Below are 21,992 nucleotides of genomic sequence, written 5' to 3'. Positions count from 1 at the left end.
TTTGTAATTTTAACAATTCTTGATATATGGAGAATAGTTTCACTTTAGCATCATCATCTTCTTTGGCTTCATAATAATTAGCCAGACCTTGCCAGGCCAAAGACTGTTCTGGTTTGCTTTCTATAGCTTTCCGATATGCTAAAGGAGCCTGATCGGAGTCTTGGAGAGATTTCCCCAGTAATACCAATCCAAAATAATTTTGTTTATCTTTACGCAATATATTTTTGCAGCATTCTTGAGCTTCTTTAAAATTTCTGTCATCAATGTGTTTTCTAGCCTCTTTTAGTAAGGACTTGATATCAGCCATCTGGAAAAAACTTATGCGAGAATTACAAAGAATTTGTTTCTGCCTGTCGCAACGCCAGTCCACTTAGAATAATAATAATAATAATAAGGAGTTATTCTTCTAGGCCGGTCTAGTGCTAGAATTACCATTCCTACTCTTACGCCAACATCGACTTTATGTCTAATTACAGAGAAAATTACAAGATAATATACATAAATAGGTATGTATGACAGATATGAAAATATATCATTATAATTTTAATATGTTTATTACCTTTATATGTACACATGGGTTGCTTCGTACTTTATTCACGAATTTCCGTTTTTAATTCTTGAATTATTATTTATATTACGATTTAACCGTTCAGACTTATTTTGTGTATCGGTTTCGGTTCTTCCAATTTATAAAATAAAGAGTGTATAATGGGATCTCCAGAAAACATAGAGAATAATACAATAAGCTACAAAAAATCGAAAAACCTCTTTGCCCTGGACTATCCTGTCAAGTGTCAATGTAAAAAAAGTAGTGATGCTACTCAATTCCTTTTTATACTTTAGTAACTTGAATGGATTCGATAAATTCGTATTCATAAAAAATATTCATTGTAAAAAAAAGTAGTGATGCTACTGAATTCCTTTTTATTCTTTAGTAACTTGAATGGATTCGATAAATTCGTATTCATAAAAATTCTTAAACATAATATCTTGTTGCATAAACCCAGTAACAATATGTATAAATGACTGAATCGAGTAAGTCGAAAATTCGTGTTAGGTTTCTGAACAATTTTCTTAATTTATTGCGTAAAAACTTTTCACAAAATATTAAAAAACATAAAAATAAGATGAATGAAATCAATTAAGTTTTTCTCATGTTATCCGATAACTAAATCAATATATATAGATTTGCAGAATAAAGATCTCAGAACAATAGCTATAGCCAAAGGAAACGTGCTTTAACTTTTCGATTTTTTTTTTTTTTTTCAAACAAATCAGGTTTTTTTTTCCGGTATCTAACTTTCAAGTTTATCTTAAACGTATTTTAAACTTTTAGTATCGTCTTTCCAGAATCTAAATCAAAAGTATAGAAGCCTGAATGTCATCGATAACTATTATTTGTCACATCTCTATGATAACTGTAATCATTTGAAAATATTATTGAATTGGAAAAGCGCGGGAAACTTCGGATCGTGGCGGACGTACTTTTTATATTTCTGATTATCGTTAAATAAGTTTGTAAATATTTCCTATCATCTGGGTTGTAATTATTTGTAAATTTTGTAGTTTAGTGATTTAGTAATTAGTGCATATAATATTTTGTCATTTGGTAAGTGTAAATATATTATTTATTAAGTAGTAGGTGTAATGAATTCACCGCCTGATCCGGGGGGTTTGTCCCCCCGGCAGGCAATTTTGTAACAATTACATCAATAGAAAAAGAGCAAACTCCTAAACCACAATACATTTCTGAATCTGGTATGGAGACAGACGGCTCGACGTCGACTAGGCCAATTAAACGCAGTCGTCGTTTGATATGTAAAAAATGTAATAAAAAAGACGTAAGCATGATAATAATTCTACAAACACATCTGGTTGCGATTGTGCTGATACTTCACAAACGCAACCAATAGTTATATGTTCAAATGAGTTGACAACACAAACAATTCCCGCCCAAACAGTGGGCCGTAAACTTTATGAAAAAATGATTGCGCGCCATATCTATTACATGTGCAGAAGATTACAGTTGGTGAAAATGATGGTGCTATCCTCCATCCTCTTGCATTTGGAAAATTCTTAAAACGAAATGAGTTCAAAAATATAATTAATGGGAGCGTAAAAAGGATTGGAAGAAATAAAATAGCCATGGCTTTTTCTTCTCATATTGATGCCAATTCTTTTATTTGTCATGAAAGTCTTAATAAATCTAATTTAAAGGCATTTATCCCAACATTCAATGTAACTCGTATGGGGTTGGTACGTGGAGTTCCTGCCGAATGGTCTCCAGTGGAGGTTTTAGAGAACACCTCTGTTCCCATTGGCTGTGGGCCTATTTTAAAAGTGAGGCGTTTAAATTTCAAAGCTATTATTGAAGGCTCAACTGTGTGGAAACCTTCCCAAACAGTTGTTTTAACATTTGATGGGCAAGTTCTACCAAAAAGAATTTTTATTTGTTACAATGCACTGCCTGTGGACCTTTACATCTATCCTACAATACAATGTTTTAATTGCTGTCGGTTTGGTCACACAAAAACTCAATGCAGATCTAAACCCCCTAGCTGCTATAAGTGTGGAGACAATCATACTGCTGAATGTTGTGATATAGCTGAGGGAAGTGCTTCCTGTTGCTTATGTTCTGGATATCATTATGCTACTAGCAAATTATGTCCTGAGTATGAACGCCAAAAACAAATTAAGTCGCATATGGCTCAGAGTTCAATTTCTTATGCTGAAGCCAGTAAACATTTTCCACCAGTTTCCAAATCTTTTGCAGACACACTTATTTCCCGACCATCTCATGATCCAAGTGTTCCCGAAACTGTTGTCTTGAGGCAGCAACAGTTTAGCAGTTATAAAAAAACTATTTTCCGGAAACCACACTCGCCAGTCACTCCTACTAAGGGATACAACAAAAGAAGCACATAATAATATATTGAAAGATTTTAAAATTCCTGAACCCACCAATGGATGTGGTTTTAATAATAATACACAAGATCCCCAGTCTAAAACAGTTTAATGTAAAAGAACTTATTTCAGCATTGATTACTATTATTACACATTTTAATTTATCACCGTCCAACGTTGCTCCTCTTTTAAATAGTCTTTCCTCATCTCTTTCCCAAAATGGACAATCTGAATCTAATAATACAATGGAATTGCCGCAGTATAACCAATAAAAAAAGTGAATTAATTTATTTAATTAATAAATATGAGCCATGGGCTTTTGCTCTTTCTGAGACATGGCTCAAACCAAACTATACCTTCAAAATTAATGGTTATAGTATAATCAGAGAAGATAGACAAGATGGGTATGGTGGTGCTGCCATACTCATTAAAGACTCAGTGCCATATTCAGTAATTTCTCTTCCTTCACATAGCGAAGGAAATATCTATAGTGGCTCTAAATGTCAATAACATTTGTCTTGTTTCTGTTTATATCTCTCACCCTTCACTTCCTTTACTTCATGAAATTAATAACCTTATATCCTTTCTTCCCCCAACATTTCCTGTTGTTGGAGATTTCAATTGTCATCATCAATCTTGGGGTAGCTCTATATCTAATCAGTATGGTGAAGAGCTTCTGGAGATATTAGATATGCACAACCTATGTGTATTAAATTCAGGCACACCTACTCGTCGTAACACTCCTAACAACACCAATCAGAGTGCATTAGATCTATCTATTTGCACCCCAAACTTTGCATCTTTTCTTACTTGGTCTACTTTATCCTCTTCATTTGGCAGTGATCATTTCCCAATTAAAATCACATTTCCTTCTCCATACAGCAATGTGCCACCAAAAAAGCCTCTTTTAAAATATAAACTGCCAAATAAATGCAGTGAACTCTGGACGAAATTTAGTAAAAAGGTAGACAGTCAGCTTTCTTCTCTTCCCGAGGTCACCAATGGCAAGGAACAGATGTGTGCTGAAGCTTTAGCAAAAAATTCTTTGTACCGCCGCTGATGACTTATTTCCTGTGAAAAGTAATTCAAAAATTAGAAAAATTCCAATGCCTCCCTGGTGGGACATTGACTGCACTAGTGCTGTTAAAAACGTAAGCAGGCAGAAGTGCAATACAATCTTAATATGTCTCAAGAAAACTTTGAACTCCTTTCCAAAGTAATTGCTGAAACACGTAAACTATTCAAAATGAAAAGAAAGAAGGCTGGCATAGTTTCTGTGCCTCTATTTCTCCCAATACACATCCTACTATTGTTTGGAATAATATTAAACGTTTTAGATCTGTCTCGGTGAACCCTTCTCCCGTATTCGGAATCATTAGCTAACGACTTCTTGGATAACCTGGCTCCTCCGTGGGTTCCTCAGGAGTTTATTTTGAAACCAATGTCTATATCTATCTGCAAAGATGTTGATGACTGGTCGGCCTTAAAATTACCATTTCACATTGACGAATTAAAAGGTGTTGTCCAGAATACTGTAGATTCTACTCCTGGATTTGATGGCATCCCATACTCTTTTATATCCCATCTGAGTGATAGCGCTCTTCAATACTATCTTTCATTTATTAATTTTATAATGTCAACAGGAAGCATTCCCCCAATGTGGAAACGTCATATTGTGTTGCCAATTCTTAAACCTCACAAGTCTCCAACCGATATTTCCTCATACCGACCTATAATCCTATCCTCAGTCTTAATGAAACTGGCAGAACATTTAATTAAAAATCGGCTTGATTGGTATGTTGAGAGTAGAGGTTTTCTGGCAAATTCCCAATTTGGCTTTAGAAAAGGAAAAAGTACTTTGGACTGCCTCAGCATTTTACCACAGACATCCGCATGTCTTTTCAAAAAATTGTTCTACGGTAGCTGTATTCTTAGACATTAATGGCGCTTACGATAATGTATTACCATCTATCCTTCAACTAAAACTACAATCCCTTCAAGTACCATCTAATCTAACGCATTTAATTTTAAACATTTTAAATAATAGATCAGTCAGTATTTTGTCATCAGAAAACCAGTTCACCCGACACGTTTGGAAAGGTTTACCGCAAGGATCAGTATTAAGCCCCTTGTTATATAATATTTATGCCTACGATTTAGAATCTTATATTACTAATGGCGTTAAAGTTTTACAATATGCAGATGACTTGCTGTTATATTACTCTTCCGATTCAATTGAGCACGCATGTTCAGTCCTTAATTCTTCATTAATTTCCTTATCGTCATGGCTTTTTAAAAATGGTTTAGATCTTTCCCCATCAAAGTGCGCATCCGTAGTTTATACCAAAAAGAGAACTCTACCTACAATTAATATTGTATATAATAACATTCCAATTCCAGTTAAAAGCGCTTTTAAGTATTTGGGTGTTTTATTGGACTCTAAACTGTCTGGGACTGCTCACTGCGATGATGTTGCTAACAAAGTGGAGCGTCATATAAACATGTTACGATGTCTTAGTGGAGTATGGTGGGGTGCGCACCCACAATCTTTAAAACTAGTATATAACGCCATTATTAGAAGTATTTTTGATTATGGTTCATTTGTTTTTGAACCCGGCAATATAAATGCTTTTAAAAAATTAGATCGCCTACATTCAAAATGCTTACGCATTATATCAGGGGCAATGAGATCAAGTCCAATCAACGCCCTGCAAGTTGAATGCGGTGAATCTCCTCTTTTTCTTAGGAGACAATTTCTTTCAGATAAATATTTATTTAAAATTATTCAGTTTTCAAACCATCCTCTCATTCCGCTACTAGAATCACTCCGAATGCATTACCTGAATAAACCATCTCATAAATCTCTTCCGTGCATAATAATAAGTTTTCATAAATTTCTTGCTATTACCGCGCCAACTTACTGTTATAACCGGCTCGCTATATATAACAATAGCTTTAGTTCATTAATTTTCACTCCTAAAATATTTTATAATTCTATTGATAAAAAATCTGGTAGTGCTAGGGCTGCATTTAACGAAATCCTTGCTGAACGTTTTGAGGGTTTTCACCACTTATATACAGATGCTTCCAAAATAGGCCCACTGGAATGCGTTGGGATTGGTGTTTTCCACGCACAATTTAATATTGTGCAAAAAATTAAACTTCCTATGGAATCCTCTGTTTTCACAGGAGAATGTTTGGGTATATTAAGGGCCATTGAATATATTCTTCTATTTAAACTTGATAAAGCAATTATTTTTACTGATTCCTTAAGTGCTCTTCAAGCAATGGCTAAATTCCCTTTTAAAAGTAATAACACTTTACCCCTTATTATACAAATAAGAGAATTGGCGTTCAAGTGTCTTTCTAATGGCATTTTGCTTCATTTTTCTTGGATTCCCAGTCATTCGGGAATCGAAGGAAATGAGAGGGCGGACACTCTTGCTAAAGAGGCAGTGAATTGCGGGGACTTGTTCCCATTTAAAAATTATAGTCAAGACCTTCTATCTTTACCAAAAGCTTATCTTTATAAATCCTGGAGAGAAGTTTGGCTCTCCAGTATCAAATTAAAGGGCCGTTATTATGCCAATATACAACCGGATGTGACATTAAAACCCTGGTTCTTTAAGGCTAGGTTTAGTAAAGTTGAGACATCTATTCTAATTCGTATGAGACTTGGCCACACATGCTCTGAGGCTCATCTAGCTAAAATAAACATTTTAAATAGCCCCACCTGCCCATGTGGTGCAGAGGTGGGTGACCTTAATCACATCCTGTTTTCCTGTCCTCGTTATGACCACTTACCTTTCTTCCAGTCCCTATTGCGTCGCTCAGTTCCTTTACCTTCCTCTATTGTTTGTCTTCTTCACTCTAATGACATGTTAGTTTACCAATGCATTACATCTTTTATTATTAAAAATAATATTAAACTTTAGATATTTTCTTTATATTCTTTCATTCATCATTACAATACAAATTTCATTAATCATTACAATTCATTAACGTAATTTTTATTATTTATGTTTAACGTTATTTTATTATGTATGTAAACCAGCCCATCAACTCCTATCTGTATATGTATGACCTATTTCTTTATATTTTAATTCTTAACCCACTTGATAGTATTTTATTACCAATATATCTTCCTCCGAATTGATATCGTACAACATTCTTATGGTTTCCCAACCTTTGTATCCTATGTTCCTATCCTATCCAAATAACTTGACATTGGCTAAATGCATCTAAACTGCGAAGCCAAAAAGGAGAAAAAAAAAAAAAAAAAATATTATTGAATTAAAAATTGTTAATAAATACATACATATTGTGATTATATTGTGTGTCTCTTACAAATGTAATAAAAACAAGGCATAATGGCTTCATCTGAAATGTTGACAACGTATATAGAGAAACTTAGTAAGTATTGTAATTGTTTTAATCTCGTAGCTATGTAAGACTATAGTGAACAAATAATTATTTCTTCTTCAGGTCACCCTCTAAAAGAAATTCGAGAACGTTCACTGCAGATACTATTAGCAAAATTGAGACTAGGATGGGAACTTGAAGACGAGTTGGCCGGAACAAGGCAACTCTTGGAATCGTTACTTGCATGGTTTCATCATACTAAACCAAGTTTTCAGCGGCAAGCTCTCGAATTACTTCTTACAGTTATTAAGGTAAGTAATTTTTATATATTCATTTTTTTGATTTGTAATTTTTTATTATTATTTTTACCTAAAATATATACTTAATATAAATTAATTATTTTTGTATGACAAAGAGAGGTAAGTACCATTTCTTTGAAACTTGTATTATTCGGCTTGTTTAGTATACAATGTCGCTTAATATTATATCCAAACCAAAAAAAGGGATATTTAATAGCTTGTATTGCTCATTCCTTAATAAATTCGCTCATTGTCCAGCCCAATCTGATCTGTTTGTGCTTAACTTTATCCACATAAATACTTTGTTTATTTTAACAAACATCCAAACATATCTAAAAACATTCATATTTATAATATTAGTAGATTAAAAACATATTTACATGTTCTAAAACACATTTTTAACTTTTCAGACCAAAGCAGGCACTTATATAGTAAGGGAATTTGGAGTGGCAGACATAATAAAGACATTGAACACTCAGAAAGAAAAAATTGAGGATGATGCCATGGAGGTGTTTGAAGATGTTATTGACTCTCTACAATTTTTGAACACCATTAGTTCTGAGGAAGACATTACAGTGCCTAGATTGCCTTTGCATGAGATAAATTGGTAAGTGTGATGTATACCTTTGGTAAATAAATAGTTGTCAAACTCAAATATGTTAATAAATACTAATAAGTATGTAAAGAGGTGTTGACAAATGTACATATATAGTTAATTTTATTGTTTAATTTAATTAGGCAAACTTTACCTCATTAGAAAACAAGTAATAGACAGTTTAGTATGTTTGAATAGTCATGAACAAAGACTATATCTTACAATGGCATCACATGCATCAAAAAATTTATAGTGATGATAATACACATTGGTGTTTTGGTGGATGTGAGGCCCACCACTTTTAAGCAGTTAATTTTGGATTCTATGACATCAAATTATATTAGAATTAAAGGATTTTCATTATTTCAGTTTAGTGAGTGATGGCGGGTCAAGTGGATATTATAATGTAGGTGACTTGAAGTCATCCAATGAAACTTTGATTTCCAATGATAATTACAATTTTAATAACAGTGACAAGTAAGTATTTTTATAAGAACAATTAGAATATGACTTAAAATTTCTACCGTACTTGACATAAATGTATGTACTGAAATCAACAATATTAAAAATATTTGAATATGCAATTATTATACATTTACAGAAATCAACCTGACATTGTAATAAGAGTGCTGTTGTTCCCCTGGGTGAATTTGTGTTCTTCAGATTTGAAAACGATGGTGCTAGTAGAAGACGCACTGCGACTTCTTAAATCTATTAGGAGGTGTTGCAGATTTATTAGAGATGTGTTTCTGTGTGATTTTCCACCTGAAATATTTCTAAATCGTCCAAAAATTGTGCAGGTTTACTTCAGTTTTTTATTTACACTTTTATTAATCCTGTATCAATATAACCTATTAAAATTATAATTACAAAAAATCCAGTAATAATAAAAAAAAAACAATTCTCTTTTCTTTCCAGATTCTAATATCAATATCAGATGGTGCCCACAATGGACATTCGAATGAAGCCTTACATGTTTTGCTGTGTGTAACACAAGCATTGCGTAACAGATTACTGCAACTCACATGTCAGGACTTAATCCATGATTCTATCCAGGTAATATTTTTTTGGTATTTTATAACAAATATATTCTTTAATTGTTCAACTTGAGACCCTAAGTTATAAATTTTCTGCCCTTAACAATTGAGTTTAGACTTCCGATGATTACGAAAATCGAGAGGATAATGTTAACATAGAGCTGGAACAAATATCGGGTGACGTAGGCATTAAATCGTCGTGGAGAGATGACGGACTTACGGTGTTGAAGCAATTGCCAGCACCACAATATGCGCTAGACACCTTATATGCTGTGCTCTCTACTATTATTAGAAATGTGGTGATGGTTGATTCAACCGAAAAAACCCAACTGTTGAGTGTGGTGAGTAGGATTAATAATTATGATAATATTATTCTGCATTTATACAACATTCTGTATTTGAAACTATAAAGAAATCGTAGACCTCCCGTATACCGTTTATGAACTAATATATGTAATAATTTAAATTTTAAAGGAGGATTTTGGTATGATACATGTTGTAGACTTCATATTTTGTGATGGGAGTCACTACGACACTCTTCAATTAGGAGCACTGATTGAAACTGAGGATGATTTATTGGTTGTAACATAGGTTGCACCAAAGGTATTGATATATTCGAACACAACGAACAGTGCGCAGCGAAAGGCGTCGCTCGCTCTTTTTAAGTCACATTTACATCACAACTCTCTAACACAACATTCATACTTACATTGTTCCTACGATGTTAATGGTATGGTCTTTATTAGGCTGCTCTGCAAATTACAACTGATATTTACATATATGTATAGTGATACACATTGTGTTGTAATACACATTATACACTACACAATATCAAATATTTTAATTTGTGCTCCATAGGCGAGAGGCTTATTCTCATTTACGTCGGTGCAATAATATAAGTTCTAGTAGTATGAGTAAAGAACTGTGTTAGTAGTGTATGCATTTTATTTATTAATATTATTATTTTAGAAAGACATAAATACATGTTTGTGTTTAGTGGAGAGTTTGGTCGAATTGTTAATGGACTGTGTGAATGAAAATTTTTGGTGTGTGGACCATAACACGAAAACTTATCGAGACCTAGCACACAAAAGTTGTATGGTCATGCGCTTGATGGGAGATCTTATAATCAAGTATAGGTAAGTGAAGAACAATAACATAATAAAAGTAACTATTCAATATTTTGTACCAAAAACAGAACGTGATTTTTATTTTAATTACCCTCAATCTGACAGAGAATGGCCGAAGTAATCTTGGTTTCATTGTATTAAAAATACAGTGAGTAACAATATAGTATCAATTAAATTATTAATATTTTCTTTCAGTCGTTGATGGAAATCTATTGTGGCATTTATACAGAGAATCCCAGAAGGCGACAAATATGCGGCAACAGGGGGAAGAACTTATAATGGCACAATAAAAAAATGTGCCCTATGTATGATTTTCGGAAGTTTTAATTGTTTTAAAGAAAATTCAAGAAACTCTATCTTTACTGACATTTTTTAATGTGACCACTGGTTACAATATTTTTGTAATTTTAATTACTGATTCGTAATGATAAAAAAACAACGTTAGTGTATTATAGGTAAAAATAAATCAAAACTAGTTTACTTTTTAAGAAAAATAATGACATGTTTAAAAATAACAAGGTCCCAAAGGAAGTGGTTGCAGCAGAAAATGTGAATGTGTTTAAGAACAAACTTGACAGATATATTCTATAAAAGGACTACAACTTGAGAGCGCGTTTTGGCATTCAAAGCAAAAAAATACTACCATACAAAGGGCACTCTAACTGCCCGTCGTAAAAAGGAATTCTTGGAACACTTACATTCCATAAGACCGTAGTACCATCCTCGCCGCCACCCCCGCCCCCCCGACCCTTCGAATAGTTCCGGCCCGCGTGCCGACGAAATGGTTAGATTGTGAGTTCGCTACAACTACGAGCATCCATAATCGTTGCTGTCTCATCCTCTCCCAATGACCGTCCTGACCCGAGGTATGTGACCCGTTAGTGGGTTGCCATCAGCATGGTCGCTTAATTTTCAAGGGTTACGAGCGCCTAAGGAGCTCATCCAAAAGTTCAATGGGTTTGCACAAGCCGGCACTGTTAAAACAAAATGCATGTGGTGTTATATGTTTCATCATTTATTTATTTATTTTAGGAAGATTTACAGACAAATTACATCAGTATATCATTGTTAGGTCTCGCCCCTGTTGTCGTTTTATCGTCTCCCGGGACACCCTGTATATTTTGAACTAAAATTGAATTGTTACAGTCATTGTTGGTGTGGTCAGTTGCATTATTATCGTCAATACTAAGTGACGATTAAGTATAACCATTATTTTACTTTTAGAAAATCCTTCTACGAAGATTCAAGTAGGACTCACCATCGCATGGCTTGGCTACGTTTAATATTCTGTGCTGAAAAACTTTTGAATTGGTGTAGAGCATCCGCATTGCCTCCGTTGTCTATGGTGGTGGCTCTGCAGTCGGTACAACTAGACCCAGCAATCGAGCTCTTTTATCCTGATCTGAGTGCTAGGTTAGCGACGTTGTTACAGGTACTTTCAAGTGGTTACTGTGTTCGCTATTTATTTGACTATCGCTATATATTAGTCGTAAGTCATTAGAAGTTTATTGATGGGGCATGTGTTAAATAACACATTAAACATGTATAACCGAAGCTGTGGCGTTAACGAATTGCAGCCATGCGAGCAAGATAGCGACATGAGCCGATACTTGTTTATACTAATTATTCCATAATTATTTGCAGCCTCTTTAAAAAAAAAAAACGTCTATTTGATGTTTTTGCATTTGCCTTTGCATATGAAATAATGTATAAAATTAAACTTTTGTCATGTGTAAATTATTATTTTTTACTATAAGTTTATTTTCTTTCAGAATACAAAGATGTCCACAGATCAAGAATATAAAAGCAAATACAGAGAACTGTGTAAAATATTTGCGAGTATGCAGCATGCCGTTCAGTTTATAAAGAATAAAAATTCATTTCGGAGCACAAAAAAAGTATTTGTATGCATAAAAAATACACTTCCAATTTTAGAATTGATTCAAAGTGAACAGTTGTTGGATGATATAGCAGACGTACTTTTAAAGAACTTAGATACTTTGGATTTGAATGACAGCGAATGGTGTAATGTAAGAGCCATAGCGTTAAATCTGATGGCGCACAATGTGGAATGGATCAGAGTAAAGTTTTATCAACGTTTGTCTCACATGGTGATATCGGCTTTCATGTGTAATGAAACTTTACAATCAGAAGGTGAAAAGCGACTTAACTTATTGTGTGACGTTGGGGTACTGACTGAAATATGCTGTCATGGTCTATCGTCTCATACAGAAGAGGTGAGTGTAGAAATTCACTGATGCCCTTGATAAATGTTCATTTTCTTATGTTAATCTTTTTTCTATTATACAAATAGAAGAACGTAATATTAAACTAATATTCATACATTTTTTTTTAGGTGGAAAAGAGTGCATCTGAAATAATGTTGTACTTACTTCGAGGGAGATTAATTCTTAGTGAGAAATGTTGGTGGCGGTTACTGGCGTGCCTATTGCCTATTCTACCACTTCTGCATGTTTATGGCGCGCATGAGACTCAGTTAGGTAAGTGTTATACTTTTATGAATAAAAATTTTAATGATATTATGAATAATGGTTTCTGACTCACATAAAGCAAGGTTTAGATTAGCAAGAAAACTTGCAGAAGTTGCCTTTCGCAAGCAATTTTTACCGTGTAAACAATCATGGTGAGCGGACATCTGCAAATTTTGTAGGTTGCAGGATTTTCGGCGAGCTTTATGTGTATAGGATTATAGAAATATTTCTACTAGTGTAAACGCATCTGAAATTTCTTGCGCAATATATTGCTGAGAGAATTTTTTTGGTCTACACTTATCTAGCGGAGATTTAACAGACACGATCAAATAGCAATCTTCGTCTACAGTGGCCGACGAATATTATCGACTCTATTTTAACAGCTCTTTTTTTTTCTTACGGTCATCATCTAATACCGCAGCTCTTACTTCTTTACAGGCCAAGCAATATGTAAATCTCTGAAACTGGATATAGCTGAATGTATGGGAGTGTCCAACGCGGACGTAGTATCGGGTCTTGTGCGAATGTTGTTCTTGCGTTGTGTGACAGTGCAACTTGATGCGGCGCATTCTCTTTGTCGTCTATTAGGTCTGTAATATTTTTTTTTAATATTGTTTTCTTAAGTATTTGTAACTTTTAACAAAATATACCATTTTTATAATCTTTTTTAGACGACGATAGATATTTGCCTCCAAGAGAGTCTCTTCGAGCGGATATTTTGCTAAATGCCTTGAGAAGAATTGAACCGCAGGATTTTAATGTTGATCTTACTAGTTCACCAACAAAAAGTACACAGGTTTGTACCTTGTTGAGCTAACACCATTAATACCCTTATATTACTGCCAATGCTAGTGTTCATCGATGATCATAAACTAGATTTATATATTTTCCCATGAGGTGGTAACTATAAATCAAGACGGGATTAGAGTTCCGCAAAACTCAATATAAGCAAATGTAACAAAAGTAAATAGGGTAAAAATATGTTATTTTGGGACATAATGCACTACGGTGCAATTTTTTTAAAATATAATTTCTGTTATTGAGTGGTAGCCAACAAAAATAAATTTCAGACAACAGGCTTGATTCAAATATTGGACGTATTGAAACAAGACATACTGGTTGACGAGCGCGGTCCTGAAGTCCGGTCGCCCGCGCGGCCCACGCTGGAGCCGTCGCTGCGACGCACCACGCTCCAGCAGCTCGCCGTCATGATGCGACAACAGGCCTTGCACCAAACCTTCTTGCAGTGCGACGGGCTGCGAATTATCGTCGCTACACTCAGGTGACGAATGTTTATAAAAATTATCTGAATTAATATTATCGATACTGTATTGAATTGTGTAAACTATAATAGCAACATTTATTGTTGTTTTGTTTTAGGATGTCACTGCTTGTGGATGATTATCTTGCCTTTCCTGAATGTTCTATCAGTTGCGTGTCTATACTGAACAGCGTTTGCTTCACGAGTCGACATAGCTTGGCGAAAATATCGGACTTGCCATCGCTTTTAATTAGAGGCATGTATATTTAATTTTTTATTTAATATGCAATTTCGAAAAAGGCATTCTAAAAATATTTAGAAGGGAATGAAAAATACAAACAATTTTCCAAGAAAATGTAAGGTTCATAATATATTTATTTAGATAAATAATAGAATGATTACTAGAGAATTATCCTTTTTGAGCAAAATTGACAGGGTATTATTTAGATTATACTAGCGTTTGCTCGCGACTTCGCCCGCGTGAAGGAATTTTCCGGGATAATTTTTTATTCTGACTTGATATGTATAGTTATATTATGACCAAATTACACAAATCATTATAAATTGTAACCTATGTTTTATTCTGATGTATAACTAATACTACTGTAAATTTTCATCCAAGTCCGTTCAGTAGTTTATTCAGGAAAGAGGAACAGACATAGGAACAGACATACATCCATCTACACAAAATTCGCATTTATAATATTAGTAGGAGTAGGATTGATTGAATAAAATAACTTTTATCAAAATATGCGAGATGTTCCTTTTCGTAGTCTTATAATACTCATCTGACATGATCCCTAATAAGGTTTGTTTATGGTGGCAGTGATACTAGTGTTTCCCGCAAACGAATCCGCTGTTGTGATGGCGGCTCAAGTGTTAGCATTGATAACGTGGGCAGGCTTCGTTTTACAAGAATTAGATTCGGCCCATCATCGCGTGCCAGCCCTGCCTCATAGCGTCACTGAACGTACTTCGCTCCCGTTCAGTGTAAACAGTTATTGGAATACTAGTCCTAATTCGGAACATTCATACATCGGTAAGTTTTCTGTGATTTGTATTTATTTAAGGCATAAAGATGATTAAAAGGCATCTTTGTTATGTCTAAAATTTAACAATCTGTTTATTTTTTATGCGTACAGAGGATAGAAGAAAGTTTATTAGGGTAATTATACACAATTCCGCCTGTTTATTGATTGACATTAGTGAATAAGATGTTTAAATATTATAATGTGTAACTGCTTTACAATACCCAGTAGATATGTAAAAAGGCAGACTACACAAACTACCCTTTATATGACAAAGATTGAAAAATCAGTAAAAGTTCTTAATGTTTAAGAGCAGTTCTGATATTTAAAACTTTTTTGTCTGTTATTTAAGTTGAAAACATTGATTCTGATCTGAGGATTGAGGTTGACCAATAAGGTGCTATTATATATTTGGAATATTAGAATGGGTTATGGGCGAGGAGGAGTGGCGCGCGGCGGTGCGCGTGCGCTGGTGGTGGGCGCTGTCGGGGCGCGCGCGCGTGCTGGCGGCCGCGCCCGCGCCGCCCGCGCCCCCCGCGCCGCCCGCGCCGCCCGCGCTGCAGCCGTGCGCGCGGGACGTGGCCGCGCTCCGGTCGGCTGAACCGCTCTACTGCTGCTCCAAAGCACTATTGGCGCTGGAGAACGCCACATCGCATACACAAGTTAATGACTCTCTTGCCATACTGGAAAGGTGTGTATTGTTTATTGTTATTTGATAGTTTTTTTCTGTAAGCATCTTAAATTTAAATTAAAAAAGACCCATGTTCATCCTGTATTAATCTAAATTTTAAATTAGTATTAAATCATATTTTATAGATGTAATCCATAGACATAATTATTAGTTTTATGTTCAGCTCTGTCTTTGCTCCTTTTAAAACTCTTAACCAATTTAGTATAATAACATGATGGTTATTTTTAGCTACATTATTCTATCTCGGAGATCGTGCGTGCGTTGGGAGGAGTTGGGTGCGTTGCCATGGCGACACTTGAAGCGTTTCCTCTCAGCGCCGCCGGCCTCGGCCCGAGACATGGCCTTACTCATCTCGTTATTGCACTTTATAATTACTTATATGGACAACGTGCCTAATGAAGGTTAGGTTCCTATTATTATAACAATTATGATGTGAAGTTAAGATATTTATTTAGCGGTTTGATGGCAAAAATATGCAAAGCAGTGCCATGCCGAAAACTATAATTGTTGTTTTATTACTATTACGTTGCTATTGTTAAAATGATCTTTCCAAATGTTGGATCATAGGACAAATTCTGTGATTTTTAGGATTAGGTATAATTTACTTTCTATAAAACGAAAAATACAAACTGGTTAAAAGAACCAGTGGAATGAAAAGGAGTGTTGTCTTACAAAAAAATTCAACGACCAAAACAAAATTGTTTTTACGAAGCTTAAAAAGATATGACAATTATAAAGAAATATGAATTGTACCGAAATATATTGACGACGTGATTGTACCTGCCCGGCCTTTCGCTCGCAACTAATTTCACATACGCTAAGAAATTTAAATCCTTTACCACAATAATGTATTTGACCACAGCTTATATAACAGTTTCTAACCAAAAATAATATTTTAGGTGAACTTTTATCCTGGATAAAATCATCTTTTATTGGAAATGATGTTTCAATAATATCATTGTTGAGTCGAGATCAATTTTACCCGCAACAAACGGCCCAGGAGGATATAGAAGTGACGCAACTACACATACACATAGTGAAAGTGTTGTTAAGATGCATTTTAATTCTGGAAGGCGATTATGACACCAGCAGAATGGAGAGTTTAATAAAAATATTAATGGCTTGTCTGAATAAAGTCAATCTAAAGAACTTTCATATGTTGGGTAAGTATTTTATTGGTAGTGATTTGATTTGAAATTGTCGGTCAATTAAAAGATTAGGGTTACATGGTAGGGTAGGGTACAAGGGTTAGTTGTATGAAAAGTGATTGATAGTACGAATACTTAAAGCTAAACATTGACCAAAGTACGGACAACAGAATGTGTTTTGTTTTGTATAATTTTAAAATGGTTTCATCAATTTATCATGCCTTTTGATATAATTTCCTTACTAAGTTATGTTACTATCCTAAATTCTAATAACATTACTGAGAAACTATACATAGTGAAAAACTAAGAGCTATACATAATTTTGTTTAAACTGACTTGCTTACAAATTGTGATGGAAATTTGTACTGTATCCCAATATGTTCATCCTTTATTATTGGTCTGAAATAATAGGGTATGGGTATCTAGGAATATAAGTTATTTCTTATTATTAATTTGTTTGTCAGGATATCTTAATGAACTCGTGCAGTGTCTGCGATACGCATTGCACTCGAGGCGGTGCAAGTTGTCGGAGGACACTCTGGTGCAGTGCATGAAGTTGTTGACGCGCGTGATGTCGGGCTGCGCGACAGGCTCCGCGCGCAAGGGCGAGGCGTGTCGGCTCAACACACTGCTGGCATTGCTCGCCTTGCTGCGGCAGGCGCATGACGAAATGATACCCGTGCAGGTATGTTACTTACACGGCTTAGTTCTGCAAGTAATGCCATGTTTGAGGGTATTAAATGGTTATCTATTAAGTATATTTGCAATGAGTTTTCTTAACAATTAATAAATATTTGTAGGCGTTTCGGCGAGACTGATATTTTCTTAAGTCATTTCGTGTTAAGTATGTGAAAATTTATAACTAATTATAATTAATAACGTTACTCCAACGCGTATGAATGTACTATTATTGACAACATAAGTAGTGGGATGGTTTCTTTTGAATAGAATGAGTCATCGTAAAGGTTTTGTTTTTATTAGCATCTTTGCAAATAGCTATTGTATGTTGTTTGAAGTTAATATCTTTTCTCATTCACATTTAAATGTTTATAAATACATTATATTATGTTTCTTATAGTTTATACATTTACAAGCGCCCCGTAATTTGGCATGCGCGTATTTGATGTCTTCATTACAATTCTTTACGGTTGGGAGCTTCCTTTAATTGTCTCAGTATAATTACAATATCTTAGCATAACTGAGATTATATTTCGTTACTACGCATAAAATAAATTGCGTAACGACTTAAACTATTACACAACATTCTTCGTGGTTTTTTGCGCGTTTATCCTTATGTTCTGATTTTGCTTTATGCAGTCAACATGTAAGTGGTTACAAACCGAACTTAAAATAGTGTATAAAAGTTTAAATAATACGTTTTAAAAGCTCTGCGCTAGTCGCTATAAGATACTACAATTGTCAAGTCCCATGATGACTAGTAATTACATCTGGTCACAACGTCGTACAAGAACATACGGATGAGGACACAACGTTGCGTGGGTGATGTCTACCCAGCCGCAGCTATAAGTGTCGCGTTGTGCAGCGCTGGAGCGAGTGGTGGGAGAGCGCGGCGGTGCGCGCGGCGGCGGAGTGCGTGCGGGGCGCGCGGGCGGAGGCGCGCGGCGCGGCGCTGCACGTGCTGGCGGCGCTCGCGCACCACGCGCAGCTGCTGCCGCACTTGACGCAAGGTCGGCGCACATCTTACTTCTTACTTGTCATGACAATTATAACTATTTTAAATTAATTACCATCTTCATTCTTATGATCATATCCTTTTTTTTTACTTATTTAATAGTAAGTAATGTTAAGTCTCAACAATATTTATTTTGCAAATTATTTGAATTGTGAAAAAATATTGCTTACAACTATCATAAACGCAAAATTGTGTTAACACGTTTAGATGTGTATTAGAAACTAGCTTTTGCCCGCGGCTCCGCCCGCGTTATAAAGTTTTTCAGGCTAAAGTTTTCCGTTATAAAAGTAGTAGTTTCCCGGGAGCCTATGTTCTTCCCAGGGTCTCAAACTGTCTCCATACCAAATTTCATCTTAATACGTTGGGTAGTTTTTGAGTTTAATACGTTCAGGCAGACAGATGCAGCGGGGGACTTTTGTTTTATAATATATTTTTTAGAACTTTTTAAGTGAAACATTCCCGTCATACATCATTGTTGCATAACTTTAATCGTTTACGCAGCGCAGGCAACGGAAGCTCTCAAAACTCATAATTTTCCCCGGTTTTGCAACATGTTTCATTACTGCTCCGCTCCTATTGGTCATAGCGTGATGATATATAACTTTGAGCACTCCACAAACAAAGTACTATTCAACACAAAAATATATTTCAGTTTGAATCGGTAGTTCCTGAGATTAGACATTACTGCTCCGCTCCTATTGAATATAGCGTGATGATATATAGCCTATAGCACTCCACGAACAAAGGGCTATCCAACGTAAAAAGAATTTTTCAGTTTGGACCGGTAGTTCCTGAGATTAGCCATTACTGCCTCGCTCCTATTGGGTATAGCGTAATGATATATAGCCTATAGCACTCCACGAACAAAGGGCTATCCAACGCAAAAGAATTTTTCAGTTTGGACCGGTAGTTCCTGAGATTAGCCATTACTGCCCCGCTCCTATTGGGTATAGCGTGATGATATATAGCCTATAGCACTCCACGAACAAAGGGCTATCCAACGCAAAAAGAATTTTTCAGTTTGGACCGGTAGTTCCTGAGATTAGCCATTACTGCCCCGCTCCTATTGGGTATAGCGTGATGATATATAGCCTATAGCACTCCACGAACAAAGGGCTATCCAACGCAAAAGAATTTTTCAGTTTGGACCGGTAGTTCCTGAGATTAGCGCGTTCAAACAAACAAACAAACAAACAAACAAACAAACAAACAAACAAACAAACAAACAAACAAACAAACAAACTCTTCAGCTTTATATAATAGTATAGATTAGTATAGAAACTGAGAACTGCTTTGCCACACGAAATAGACGGCTGACAGTCGGTATAATAATAAAAATCGTGATTTTGTAATATAGTAGGTTATGATATATCGATTAAAAACACACTGACGTCATAATCTCACCCGCACATTGTATGTTAATGTCTGACAGTTTAGTTGAGTTCAATACGCTTCGATGCAAATTATTTGTTTTATTTATAAAAAGAGTACCTATGATTTAGACACTTCATCCCTTTTTTACATTCTATTGTTACGTATTTTTTTTATAATAAAGGCAGCATCATACTGTATTTGTTACAATGTCTATTAATCGAAGAAATCTTCTACCAATTGAATTAAAGTGGTTTTTCAAGAATGTATCGTCTGCACTATCGCGTGTTTACCAACTCTGTATTTGACTCATTCTGAAGATAGTCGTATAGAGGTGAATTTGATAAATGTGCATATGTTCATGTATCACGCTCTTGTTGTGGTACAATTGGTATCGCGAATCATTTATGGTTTGTGAAACGAAAAATATGATACTATTAATAATGCAGCTGTTTGTCACACATATTTGTACAGAATATATTATAATTGAACTGATTATATATATTATGCCTATTAGGCAGCGAATATTCAATGATACATTAGTCAAAGAGTGCTTAATTGAACCCCAATTTTAGTATAATTATATTACTAAGGTATGGAAAAAAGTAAATGGAATCAAACATAGGTAAAACCTTCTTTCAAAGAACGATAATTAGGAGCTATTAATAACCCAAAATAGAATAGATATGATAAATGAATTGTAGGCTAATGTTTTATGCTTTTAATATTTTCCTTCCCTGAATATTGTTTAAATAATTTTATTATATTCATTTTCAATTATCGTTATTGAAAATATCTCATGCATACATTGCGGCGTGAAAAATCCTTATTTATCGGAATGCATGTAATGTTTATTTTTAAATTAACTATATAGCTTTACGACCTTTTGTAATTTTCACGTAGAAATTGAACCCAGGACCTTATCTCATAACAACTAGTACATAGTATGCCGTCACTACACACCAGACCAGACTACACAGGTAGTTTTATGACAATTATTTTGTACCTAAAAATATCCTTCTTCTGTAGCCTTTGGAAGTCCCCTGCTGAACATAGCACAAGAACAAACACCCTTACTGAATGTGAAATATTTTCCCAGCTGTGGAAGAGAACTCCCTGTGCGAGTACGCGGCGCGCATATTCGCGCAGGAGGGCGAGGCGAGCGCCGTGCGCGCCGCGGCCGCCGCCGTGCTCGCCGCCCTCGCCGCGCGCACAGCGCCGCGGGCCGACGTGAGTACACCCCGGCCTGTACCGCTAGCACCAATAATAAACAATAGGATATTCTGCCTTGTTAAGATCAAAAGCGGTATCTTAAAAAAAAAAAAACAAATCTTGATTTTTATGTCGTTAGATAGCTTAAAGAAATACCCATCTAATTAACTTTTTTAAAAAAACTTAAAATAGTTTCTCCATCTCAGTTTTACATACAAAACTATAAAACTATGTTTACAAAACTTCGATTATCTCTGAAATAAGGTTTCCCTGATTTACCGCTTTTGCTCTTAGCACGGCAGTATTTTATTTATTTTTATTAATTTTTTTTTGTAAAATATGTACGTCATATAAATTCTAAAATAGACAACGGACGAAATTATTGAAATCTGTTGAAAAATCTTCAAGTTATAAGCCATTGAAATTAGGTACCAGGAGTGGGTGTCAAAAACAGAAAAGGGACGAAATAAGTACTTGCATGTAACGTCAGCGGGCATTGCGCTGCTTGCGAAAGAAAGAGATTTTTTTTTTAATTTATTTATTTATATACATATATTATAACACCGTAACAATTGATACTAATGCGAAGTTATACAGATTTAATCTTAATAATTTCAATACATCTATGAGCCATTTCAGTGAATTCTGACAGGTTACATATAAATATATCCAAGTTCTGGATGTATTTATATGGATAGATGGAGCGATATTCCCACACCACTCCGGCACGTAGCAATATTTGAAATTTGAATTACTGCTTCATTTCTTA

At 35.0% G+C, this 21,992-nt stretch overlaps 1 protein-coding gene and 1 non-coding gene across 2 annotated transcripts; one reads left to right on the top strand and one right to left on the bottom strand.

Annotated features, from left to right (window-relative positions):
- Window positions 1-167: 167 nt before the first annotated feature.
- Window positions 168-805, bottom strand: LOC115454746. Its single transcript, XR_005112469.1, has 2 exons — window positions 560-805; window positions 168-307 (listed from the first exon to the last, which is right to left on the bottom strand). It is a non-coding gene; the product is annotated as an uncharacterized LOC115454746 (transcript).
- A 6,183-nt stretch (window positions 806-6,988) lies between these two features.
- Window positions 6,989-21,956, top strand: LOC115453739 (rotatin). The gene is made up of 23 exons (XM_037439580.1): window positions 6,989-7,317; window positions 7,390-7,577; window positions 7,976-8,172; window positions 8,530-8,637; window positions 8,762-8,960; window positions 9,079-9,216; window positions 9,314-9,538; window positions 10,167-10,336; window positions 11,552-11,759; window positions 12,100-12,564; window positions 12,684-12,828; window positions 13,258-13,407; window positions 13,491-13,615; window positions 13,890-14,101; window positions 14,200-14,336; window positions 14,907-15,119; window positions 15,532-15,799; window positions 16,028-16,200; window positions 16,699-16,962; window positions 17,412-17,632; window positions 18,491-18,635; window positions 21,111-21,371; window positions 21,922-21,956. Exons 1-23 carry the CDS (start codon window positions 7,275-7,277, stop codon window positions 21,954-21,956), a joined length of 4,290 nt encoding a protein of 1,429 aa, XP_037295477.1. The 5' UTR covers window positions 6,989-7,274.
- The last annotated feature ends 36 nt before the right edge of the window (window positions 21,957-21,992 follow it).

This window comes from Manduca sexta, chromosome 17 (genome assembly GCF_014839805.1).
Source record: "Manduca sexta isolate Smith_Timp_Sample1 chromosome 17, JHU_Msex_v1.0, whole genome shotgun sequence".
NCBI lineage: Eukaryota > Metazoa > Arthropoda > Insecta > Lepidoptera > Sphingidae > Manduca > Manduca sexta.
The sequence above is the reverse complement of the archived record's forward strand: the minus strand, read 5'-3'. Positions and strand labels throughout refer to the sequence as shown.

Excerpts from the sequence above, each read along its gene's own strand:
- LOC115453739 (XM_037439580.1), top strand. The coding sequence starts at position 7,275 with ATGGCTTCATCTGAAATGTTGACAACGTATATAGAGAAACTTA. Across the intron at positions 7,318-7,389 it reads AACGTATATAGAGAAACTTA|GTCACCCTCTAAAAGAAATT; the intron begins GTAAGTATTGTA and ends TTTCTTCTTCAG. Across the intron at positions 8,961-9,078 it reads ATCGTCCAAAAATTGTGCAG|ATTCTAATATCAATATCAGA; the intron begins GTTTACTTCAGT and ends TTTTCTTTCCAG.